Source organism: Ceratotherium simum, chromosome 30 (genome assembly GCF_057802395.1).
Source record: "Ceratotherium simum simum isolate JZ-2026a chromosome 30, ASM5780239v1, whole genome shotgun sequence".
Taxonomy (NCBI): domain Eukaryota; kingdom Metazoa; phylum Chordata; class Mammalia; order Perissodactyla; family Rhinocerotidae; genus Ceratotherium; species Ceratotherium simum.
Window position 1 is genome coordinate 18611849 of NC_141929.1, and position 12135 is coordinate 18623983.

A 12135-nucleotide genomic window follows, 5' to 3' on the forward strand; every position below is an offset into this window, starting at 1 on the left:
GCCAGGTTACCAATAATGGAAATCAAAAGTTGAATATAAAGTGCAAAAGTGCTTCTAAAACAGCCTTCTCCTAAGAAAGAAAACTTGAGCAATCATGCCCTGGCAGGTGGATGGGAGAGATGACCTAATTAGGTCTTTGGTAGCTCACTCCCTGAGGCTCAGTTCCTTTCCAACCTTCCAGACTCCTCAGGGACAGCAGATACCACAAGGTCAGATACCAAGTATCAAAGTCTAATGTAAGAATTCAAAAGTGAGTTGCCAAAACTGTACAGACACCATTTAAGGGCACTTTTCCACCACTGCCCCAGATCTCGATGTGACCGAAGAGAGGGAATTTGATGCTTTAATCAGTTAAAAATGTTAAACTTATGATTAAGCAACAAAAGGAACTATGTCAGGGTTAATAAAAAATATAATTGGGCTTATTAAGTGCGTGAACAGCTTCAAGGATCATCTTAATCACATCTGGTGAGATTAGGAATTTTAATTTATATTTGAAATGAAGGGTAATGCAGGCTGCTTCCTCTTCAGTTTGGGGAAAAGCGAGAGCAGGGTGCTCCTCCAGCTGTTACCTCAAAGTAGTTCCAGTAAAACGGATTGATTCCTTAGAGTAAAGGACCACTGTACTTATAGATAAGTCTAAAGAGGAACTTGCTGTTTTACTTGTGAGCTCTCTCACTGTTTTATTCTCCTTAACTTGCCTTCAAATTCCAACTTTACTAAGGAAAGGGTGGCTCCAGGGCAAAATTTAAATACAGGGAAGGTACTTATACCTTCTTAATAGCTTGTGAAGTAGACATTTAAGCAACTGACTCTTTATACCAAGGGATCTCACAATTGCCTCCTTGGTAGTGAATCTGCCTTTGTGACTGCTGGCTTACAAGAACAGGAGGTAAAGGATTTGAAATGAGTCCTGGAAACCAAGAAACTAAGAAGTATTAATTGCTTAGCTGAAAATGTCAAGACCCACTGGTTCCACGGCTTAGTTTTACTGTCTGCAAGAGCAGAGGCCATGATGATCTGAGTTACGGTGAGAAAACAGAAGGGGGAGAGGAGAGAAGTGCAGAGAGAGGTATAAAAGCCTTGGCTGCGGAGTTGATTCCAGACTCCACCACTCACTGGTTGGCCTTTGACCTGTAACAACCTTCGAGCTTTGGTTTCTTTGTTTGAAAAATTGACTCTTATAGGCTTGTAGTGAGGAGTAAATGAAAAAATGTAAGTTACATCTGATATCTGGTTGGTGCTCAATAAATCACGAGTGAAAATAAGAACAAAAGAAATATAAGAAATAACCATCAACAAGCATGATACTTTCAAATCCAGGAAGCCCACCACTGAGACATTACCGGTGGGCTGGCAACAACAAGCCTTTAAAGGCCGCCTAGAGACACACAGAAAAGCTGAGGTGCCTTGTCTTGGCATTCCTACAGCTTCCGGGTTGCAGCCCCATCCCTCTCCCCCCTCCGCGCCCACTTTGCTCCACTAACAACTGGAACTGCTGACCTTCCTTTATACTTGCCCCACTCTTGAACATCTTCCTACTTTTGCTTTTCTTTCTGCCTTAATCCCCTCACTCCATCTGTATATGTCTAAATCCCGCCCATCCCAAGGATCACAGTCCTAACAGCTCCATGAAAAATTATTGTTCTGAATTTTTAAAGTTTTTTTTTAAGTTTTAAAAGTGCATAACTCGGCGACTTTTAGTATATTTACAAGGTTGGGCAATAATAACCATCTAACTCCAAAACATTTTCAACACTCCCCAAGAGAAACCTTATATCCATAATCAGTCACTCCCCATCCTCCCATCTCCTCCCATCCTCTGGCAACCAGTAATCTACTTTCTATCTCCACGGATTTGCCTATTCTGGATATTTCATATAAATGGAATCACACGGTACGTGGTCTTTGGTGTCTGGCTTCTTTCACTTACCATGTTTTCATGGTTCATCCATTTTGTAGCATGAATCAGTACTTCATTCCTTTTTATTGCCAAATAATATTCCATTGTATAGATACACCACATTTTATTTATCCATTCATCATGTGATGGATATTTAGGTAGTTTCTACTTTTTGGCTATTATGAATAATGCTGCCATGAGCACTCATATACACACTTTTATGTGGACATGGGTTTTCATTTCTCTTGGGTATATATCTAGAAGTGGAATTGGTGGGTCATATGGTAACTATGTTTAACGTTTTGAGGAACTGCCAGACTGTTTTCCAGAGCAGCTGCATCATTTTATATTTCCACCAGCAGTGCATGAGGTTTCTGATTTCTCCACAGCCTCATAATTTGTATTATTTTAAAGTAAGTTGTTTCTAAATGTCATTTATTGGCATCAGAAATGCAACAAATATCAAAAGTTCTATACAGAAAGCTATTTATTTACCTAAGCCACAATCTCAGTAAACTACATAAATCCCAGGACTGATTTCTGAAGGCTCTTTCCTGATGCTCCTAAAACGATGCTGATACTCTCAGTGCTGAAACAATAATGACCATCAGCAGGAAGAAGGGCAGGCAGTGTGAGGTAACACAACTCATATTCCACTAATGGAAGATGAGTTTCAAAGATATACACAGAGATTGCTTAAAAAATAATACTGTACACATTGCCAAATGAGCAAAACCACACACCCACATAAATCAAGCAAAAATGAGGTCAGCATATATTAAGTTATAGAAAGGGTTGATTCGTAGAGAGATCACTTCCTATAGGCAGGCCTGGCTCTCCTATACCTAAGACCATCTGGAAACTCAGCCCTTGCATCTTGGGAACAGGAACAATGCGGGCACTAGGATCAATTATTTTTGCCTGTGGCAAGAGCATAGTCTTCAGAGCCAGAGAGATTTAAGACTCAAATCCTGACGTTGACATGTAGTATTTGTGTCACTTTGGGCCAGTTTCTTAACCTCTTTGAATCTCAGTTCCCTCATCTGTAAAATAGGGAGAATAATTCCTAACTTGCAGGGTTGCTATGACTGGCACATAACAGGAACTCAATAAATGGTAATTTGTATAATACTTACTGCCATTTCTCTTAGATGGCAATTATTCAGGGCAATCTCGGAAAGTGAAAATAACTAACCATGAAGTAGCCAGTTCATCTTGTACCTACAGGTAAAAGTACCAAACTGCTAAATATTCTGATGCAAATCTGAGTGTATCAATCTTCTACTGATAGAGGGAACCACTGGACAGATATTCCAAAAATAAAGCTAATATAAAACTCAAGTGTTCTGGGCTTTGAAATGCAATCTCTGGAGATTGGGAGAGGGGGAGGAGGCATCATATATATCATCAGGGCTGTGGTAAGATAAGGTACGGTGGACTGGGAATCCCTGAGAAATGGGTCTGGGCCCAGCTCCACCATTCTCCCAACTTTTGTGACTTTGGGCAAGTCAATTCTTCATTTAGAGAAGGATTACAATACCCTCTTTTATTATATTTCAGGATTGTTGACAGAATCAAAGCTTTTTAGATGATTAAGCATTATTCAATTTTAATAAATATTATTGATAACCATAATCATAACATCCATTTTCTATTTTAAAAAGCACAACAAGGGGCCGGCCCGGTGGCATAGTGGTTAAGTTTATGCACTCCACTTCGGCGGCCCGGGGTTCTCGGGTTCAGATCCCAGGCGCGGACCTACACACCGCTCATCAAGCCATGCTGTGGCAACACCCCATATACAAAATAGAGAAAGATTGGCACGGATGTTAGCTCAGTGACAATCTTCCTCAAGCAAAAAGAGGAAGATTGGCAGCAGATGTTAGCTCAGGGCCAATCTTCCTCACCAAAAAAAAAAAAAAAAAAGGAAAACAATTGGACAATTTCTACCATTATTTGAAAAGTTCTCAGGCCGGCCCCGTGGCTTAGCAGTTAAGTGCGCGCGCTCTGCTACTGGCGGCCCGGGTTTGGATCCTTGGCGTGCACCAACGCACCGCTTCTCCGGCCTTGCTGAGGCCACGTCCCACATACAGCAACTAGAAGGATGTGCAACTATGACATACAACTATCTACTGGGGCTTTGGGGGGAAAAAAAGGAGGAGGATTGGCAATAGATGTTAGCTCAGAGCTGGTCTTCCTCAGCAAAAAGAGGAGGATTAACATGGATGTTAGCTCAGGGCTGAACTTCCTCACAAAAAAAAAAAGAAAAGTTCTAGAGAAATAATCTAGTGTATTGGGAGGGAAAAAACAAGATTTGGAGGCCAAGAACAAGGTTCAAATTATTTGCTATGTAATCTTAGAAAAGGGATTTAATTTATCTAAGTTTCAGAATCTTTAGCTATAAAATGGGTATATCTCACATCATACCCAAAAATTAACTCAAAATGGATCATAGATCTAAATGTAAGAGCTAGAACTATAAAACCCTTGAAAGAAAACCCCTGGAAGAAGTAAATCTTCATTATCTTGAGTTAGGCAATGAGTTCTTAGAAATGACACCAAAAGCACAAGCAATAAAAGAGAAAATTGGTGAGTTGGACTTCACCAAAAGTAAAAAGTTCTGTGCTTTAATGACACCATTAGTAAGATAAAAGACAAACCACAGAATGGCAAAAAATATCTGCAATTCATATACTTGATAATGAACCTGTTTCCAGAATATATAAAGAACTCTTACAACTCAACAATAAAAAGACAAACAACCCAATTTAAAAACGGGCAAAGAATCTGAAAAGACATTCCTCCAAAGAAGATATACCAATGCAGAAAAAGCTCATGAAAAGATGTTAAACATCATCAGTCACTAGAAAAATGCAAATCAAAATCACAATGAGATACCACTTCACACACACTAAGATGGCTATAATTAAAAAGACAGACAATAACAAGTATTGGAAAGGATGTAGAGAAATTGGAACCCTCATACATTGCTGATGGAAAAGTAAAATGGTACAGCCACTCTGGAAACCAGTTTGGCAGTTCCTCAAAAGGTTAAATATAGAGTTACTATGTGACTCAGCAATTCCACTCATAGGTGTATACCCAGGAGAAATGAAAACATATGTCCACACAAAAACTTGTACAGAACATTCATAGCAGCATTATTCATAACAGCCAAAAGCAAAAATAACCCAAATGTCCATCAACTGATGAATGGATAAACAAAATGTGGTTAATCAATAAAATGAAATATTATTCAGCCTTAAAAAGGAATGAAACACTAATTCATGCTACAACATGGATGAACCTCAAAAACATTATGTTAAGTGAAAGGAGCCAGACACAAAAAACTACACATTTTATGATTCTATTTATATGAAATGTCCAGAATAGGCAAATCCATGGAGACAAAAAGTAGATTAGTGGTTACCAGGCACTGGGGGTAGTAGGGGATGGGAAGCGACTATTAATGGGTATGGGGTTTCTTCTTGAGATGATGAAAAAGTTCTAAAGTTAGATAGTGGTGATGGTTGCACAACTCTCGAAATATACTAAAAACCATTGAATTGCACATTTTAAATGGGTGAATTTTAGGTATGTAAATAATAAGTTTAAAAAATGGGGATAACGTCTACTTCCCAGAACTAATTCAAGCATTTACTGAGATAGGATATAGGAGAGACATTTGCTAAATGCTCACTTGTTAATTAGGTGGTACAGAAACCAGGTCAGGACATAAAAGAAATCTCCCCATTTCAAGGACATAAATGGAGATGATAAACTTCACAGGACTTCATTCCAAATTTCATTGCTAGATCCAATTAGATGGTCCTTCAAGGGATAGAATTATTTTCAGTTCATGGTTTCCCAACTTACTTTATTTGAGGTAGAAATCTGAGAACGAGATAGGGAGTCCAGTCTCTGACAAGTTAAGACTTGAAATCCCGCTCAGTTTGAAACTCTATAAAAACAATTTTATCTCGTATCTACCTTACCCGCTTCCGGGCCCTTTGCCTTCCCTCCCCTTGTCTCTTTTGCCAGAAATAAAAACTCTTCTCTGAAATGAAGAGGGTGGAAGAGTTAGCACGATTTGTCTGGGCACGTCAAGATGTCTCGATTCTCTTCACTACACACACTGGCATACTTTCACCTCCCATGCTTGGCTCAGAGCTTAGGAGTCTTTTTCTTTTTCAATGAGCCCGGTAGTTTTATCCAAAGATCCTTTTGACAGTGATGGGGATCACTGAGATCCCTGAAATACATCTGTCTCTGGTGTTGCTTTCAAAATGTCCTTCAAATAATTGAAAGTGACTGAGAGGACAAACGAGCAGATCCACATTATGATAAATAACCTGCTATATCTTATTTGAAGAATATCACTTATTTATTTATCACATTCATTATTGAACATCTATTTCAAAACTGAAATGTGAAAAATATCCCAAAACATCTAATATATATTATAGGACTCTCAAGGACATATTTTAACTCCTATTTTGGAAAAGGGCCTCCACTTTTTACCTTACATACTTCCTTGACATTTAAATTTTTTTAAAACAATGAGAATACATTAATTTGGTAAGCGATTTTTTTTGTGTGTGTGTGAGGAAGATCAGCCCTGAGCTAACATCCATGCCAATCCTCCTCTTTTTGCTGAGGAAGACTGGCCCTGAGCCAGCATCTGTGCCCATCTTCCTCCACTTTATATGGGATGCCACCACAGCACGGCCTGACAACGCCCGGGATCCAAACCTGGGCCACCAGCAGTGGAGCGCGTGCACTTAACTGCTACACCATGGGGCCAGCCCCGAATTTGGGTAATAATAGTGATGATAAAACAAACAATGAAAAGAAGAACATACAAGGAGTCTAAAAAGGCCATATAATTCCCATAGTCTAAGGTTAAGTCTTCTATTTATAAACTCTGGATTGTAACTGGAACTCAACAACTTGGTATATAATTCTCTGCCTGAAGAGGCTGCTACTGCGTACACGAGAGCAGCTGCTATGAGAACTAAATCAACCACCACTTTCTCAGTAGGACTAAAAGGAAATGCAGACAGTCTTTCACAAAATTAAAATTTAACTCATAGGGAATTTAGTTCTCAGATTGTTGTGATGGACGGATAACACATACATCAGAAATTCTTCCATCAGGCATCAGTAAGCATCTGTTGAATAAACGAGCTTATTCAATTCCCCTCTGCTCTGTGCCTAGACTGCAGACAGAGTTGGTGAGAAATCACAAAAGAAATCTAAAATATCAATAAATTAAGCAAAAAGTACATCGTAACTTTCACACGGGGCCATTCAGGCAGTCTAGAAAAGGAAAACTTTAAACACACAAACACACACACTCCCCACAACTAAATGCTATTCAAACCACAGCCAAGCACCCCTTGTACTGCAGGACATTTACAAGGGGGCTGGTTGTGTCTGACTGGGAGTCCAGAATGGCTTGGCTCCTGGAGTACTTTAGGCCTGCGCAAATGATATTGGCAATGCAGGTGGGAAAACTCAGCTCTTTCCTTTCCTAATGGGAAATTCACCTAAGGCCTTGGCCTTTAAGTGCATGTTACAAACACTAACAACATCAATTAATTCAAACTTGTCCATTGTGGGGAGCTGAGAACAGAAACCATACCTCTACCTCCCATGTTCTTCATCACCAAATTAGCTACTAACTGATTAGCACACCAATTAAAATTACTAAAAACAAACACAAAAGCAACAGTTGAGATTTTTATAGCAGACCCTAGAGGCTAATGAGCTCAATGAGTTAATCAGATAAGAAGCTTATTCCAAACAGCAATGTTGCCATACTAGAATGACACACCACTGCTTCCCAAAAACCCTGTGATGAAAAAAAAAATCAATGAGAAACATCTCCCCGACACTATTACAGTTTCTAGGGAAAAGTACAGGGTGACTTGTTTTCTGATTTATGAATTATCAGCATTTTAGGTTCTTGCTTCATTGATTTGATTTCCATAAGTACCATTCATTGTCATGTGGCTTCCTGAGTCCTATCGAGTCCCCCTGTCTGCTTCTCACCCTTTTGGGAAGGGTGCTTAATTCTCTATACTCCTTTTCATGAGGCCTTTCGCTAGATTTGGAACCCACAAATTAATGGAGACGGGAAGAACAACAAAGAATCACAAAAGAGAAATAAAATTCTTGCAAAAAATGTTTTGATGACGAAATATTATATATTCTGAGATTCTTTTAGTTAAAATAGAGAGCAAATGTGCATGCTGACAGTAATCAAGTACATAAAAGGCCAATGTAATGAGGGCTCATGTGTGAGCCATTCTTTACCTCCTTGAATTAGAGGAAATGGGATTTAATCTATAGAATGATAAGTACAGTCATGTGTCACTTAACAACGGGGATATGTTCTGAGAGATGTGTCGTTAGGTGATTTCATCATTGTGCGAACATCATAGAGTGTACTTACACAAACCTAGATGGTATGGCCTACTACACACCTAGGCTATATGGTACTAATGTTATGGGACCACTGACTCTGTCACATATGTGGTCCGTCGCTGACCAAAATGTCATTATGCAGCACATGACTGTAAACATAAATAAAGACTTTCTCATCATTATGAGACACTGAAACTCGACAGGGACCCTTTCAGGAATATTATTAGAATTATGGCTTAAATCAAGTCTTAGCTAGGAGGCAGGAAGATGTAGAAAATGACCAGCAGTCTTGTGCCTCTCTGAATTTAGAGACTTTGTGCAAACACACATGATATAATCTTGGGTCCACAGTCACTCGAAGTCCTTTACCAACTTACCCTGAATAGCGGACAGATATACAAAGGTGTCTTCATGCTCCAAGTTCTCCAAGAAAATCTGGAACCACAAAATACAGCAGTAATATGATGCACAAAGAGCAAGCAAGATTTAAGAGACCCTCATAGCAGCCTCAAAAGAATAAATGCTTTTTTCTTGTTTATTTTAGCTAGACATCGGTCTGACTTGAGAATCTTGTGGGGAAAACAGTGTATATGTTTGCATTCTCACTTTTATAATAATTTTTAAAAAGGGAAGCAATTAGGAGGAGACACTTCTTTTTTTTTTTTTTTTAATAATTTTATTTATTTATTTTTTTCCCTCAAAGCCCCAGCAGATAGTTGTATGTCATAGTTGCACGTCCTTCTAGTTGCTGTATGTGGGACGCGGCCTCAGCATGGCCGGAGAAGCAGTGCGTCGGTGCGCGCCCGGGATCCGAACCCGGGCCGCCAGCAGCGGAGCACACTCACTTAACCGCTAAGCCATGGGGCCGGCCCAGACACTTCTTGAAGTAGTCAAGTATACACCAAAAGTAGGCATGAAAACCAAAATCTGGAAGAACAATCCTCAACAGTTTTTCCACTACAGCCCATGGTAGACAACATTCTCACATATGACATGACAGACTACAAGCCATGACACACAAGAGGGCAGGTTTGGGGTTATGTCCAACTGATGGCACATTTGCTATAATTTGATCCTTTTCTCTTGCACATCTCACAATTTAGGAACGCACCAGTGCATGTCAACTGCTGTGGGTACTGCTAATCTAGAAGATATGACAGTGACACGTTAGGTTTAGGCCCTAACATGAGGGCCAGAGAAAGACAGTGGCCATGTGCCCATGTTCTTTCTGCTTGGTGTTTAGGGGAAGACTGGGGTGCTGGTCCATATAGAGTGATGCGTCCTTTGCTGGCACAGCGATTCTTGATATCAACTTGATGCTGCTGGTCTCCACATCTGCAGCATGTTAGGGAGAGCCTAAGATTAGTTAATTTGGGCCAGGTTGGAAGCAGTGGGAATCATGTATGGAATAAAGAAAGCTTAATCCAAGGTAGTGGCCATGGGAATAAAGAGGAAGAGCTAGATCGAAAGACTTCTTGGAAGAAGAACTGACAGGACTGGATGACCAATTATATATAGCAGATGAAGGTTTACATTAAGTTAAAGAGGGGCCGGCCCCATGGCTTAGCGGTTAAGTGCGCGCACTCCGGTGCTGGCGGCCCGGGTTCGGATCCCAGGCGTGCACCGACGCACCGCTTCTCCAGCCATGCTGAGGCTGCGTCCCACATACAGCAACTAGAAGGATGTGCAGCTATGACATACAACTATCTACTGGGGCTTTGGGGAAAATAAATAAATAAATAAATTATACATTAAGTTATAGAAAATTCCAAAGATGTTCATAGCATTCACCATCCAAATAGGTGTATGAAGGGATATTTTTACTTCATATTTTACTCAAAAGAGATACATAATTTAAGGTTTTCAGCAATACTTCAATGACAGCAAGTCCTTGGCACATTTCTGTGCCTTGGTTTTCTCATCTACACAATGAGGATAATATGAATATTGCAGTTGTGAGGACTGGAGACAATGTCTGAAATGTATAAGTCTGGTTCAATAAACAGCAGTTATTATTATTATACTATTGGTTCTAATAATTCAGTGACTATAAATAAATGTTTTCAATCAGAATTATAATTCTTAGTAAAGTATATGGAAGAGATAATAATAATAAGAATAATAAGAACAGCTAACCTTTACTGGGTGCTCATTATGTGCCTATCACTATAATTAGTGCTTTACATGTACTATTTTATTTTAAATCTTTCAACATAAAGTGGGTCCTATTATTATTATCCTCACTTTACAGATGTAGAAATTGAGGTTCAAAAAGTTTAAGTGATTTGTCCAAGAAGTCCAAGGGATTTGATCAGGAGTCTCTAGACCCTTTGCTCTTAATCTCTAAGCCATACTGAGGTCAGGACAATTTCCATAAAAGGGAAGAGATCCCCAGCTAAGCATATATATTCTCTTACATAAATCTATGCTGTAAAGAACAGCTTTTTCACTGTGATAGAGGGAGAAGAGGGGAGTTCTGACTAATGTCCCTCTAAAAGGGGCCCAGAGAAAACAGATAGCTTAACTGGGCTGGGTCACAGTGTTGAAAGTGGCCCTAGTTACCAGAAAGGGACTTTCCCATCTCTGGGAATTTGCTCATGCTGTTCCATCCCCTTTTCTTTCATCTCCTCAAACTTTATTAGTTTGTTAAGGCCATGTCAAGATCCACTTCTTCCAGAATTCAACTCTCTCCTTTTCCTGACTGTCCACAGCATTTCTTGCCTGTCAAAATTCTGGCACTTTGTTAATGTTCAATTGAGTCTCGTGTGGTTATCTAAGTCTTTCCTGTGTCTAGGTCTTGCCTCCTCAGAACAACTACAATTTCCCTGAGGGGAGTTCAGGACAGTGCTTGATACACAGTCAAGGCTCCTGGAAAGCTGTCCCACCTTGTGTGCGTGTGTTTTGTAGTGTGTTCTACCCACCTTGAGAAGTTTCTCTTGCATCTCAAGGGCTTTTGCCTCTCTCTGCTCTATCCAGCAGGAAAGAGTGCGCAGGGCAGCAGCCCGTGTTGGAATCTGAGGATCATAAGCTGATAAAAGAACTTCCTGGAGCTGCTCTGTGGTTATGCTTCCAGATTTCTGATTTGTAGTGGTGCTGGGTTCACTGACCTCCTGAGGGATGAGTGGAGCATTAGATTTCAGGTCTGTCTCATTGGATTTCTCACGGCTTTGCTGTTGTGTGAGGTGGCTATGAGACACATCAGTGGATCTTTCACGACTGATTTGTTGCTGCCCTTCTATTTTCCCTTGTGGATCCTTTTTGCTCAGGGTACTCTGGGCAGCCACACTGACAGCCTCAGTGGAAAAGGCTCCGTGGGTGGAGATGGTGATGCGGAGATCAGCAGCAAGTTCTTGGATGACAGGGTCAGGGTATGTGTTGGAGACCTTCTCCAATAGAGGCAGCAACTGCTTCAGGACAGCAAAATCACTTGACTTCAACTACAAAATGAAATGAAAAATGCCAAACTCAAATTAACACAGCAGATGTTAATATGACCTGAGCATAAGGCAACATATCCTGAGCAAAAGGGGCAGGGAGCAAATCTTGTTCCTAGCGTAATCAGCTATACCAGGAACTGAATCCAGTTCCGAGTTCAGTTCCTGAGTCCAGCACTCGATGACTATTGTTAAATAATTACAGCTAACATTTATTGAATACTTACCATGTACAGGTACTTTTCTAAGTTAAAAAAAATACATCAGTAAAGCATATTATTACTCCTAATTTTTATAATCTGATGGGTAAAACATGTTACCTTATGGTTTTAATTTGTGTCAGCCAGACTAACAGTGCTTTTAAGCATC

The 12135-nt window shown here is 40.0% G+C and overlaps 1 protein-coding gene across 2 annotated transcripts in view; it reads right to left on the minus strand.

The window, feature by feature from the left end:
* The window catches only part of TANGO6 (transport and golgi organization 6 homolog), a 179799-nt gene that overhangs the window by 97380 nt on the left and 70284 nt on the right, over window positions 1–12135 (minus strand). For both annotated transcript variants that reach the window (XM_004431770.3, XM_087420026.1), the window contains exons 13-14: window positions 11254–11769; window positions 8710–8767 (exon numbers count right to left, since the gene is read on the minus strand). In XM_004431770.3, coding sequence (XP_004431827.1) covers window positions 8710–8767; window positions 11254–11769 — 574 coding nt within the window. The remainder of the gene's footprint in view (window positions 1–8709; window positions 8768–11253; window positions 11770–12135) is intronic.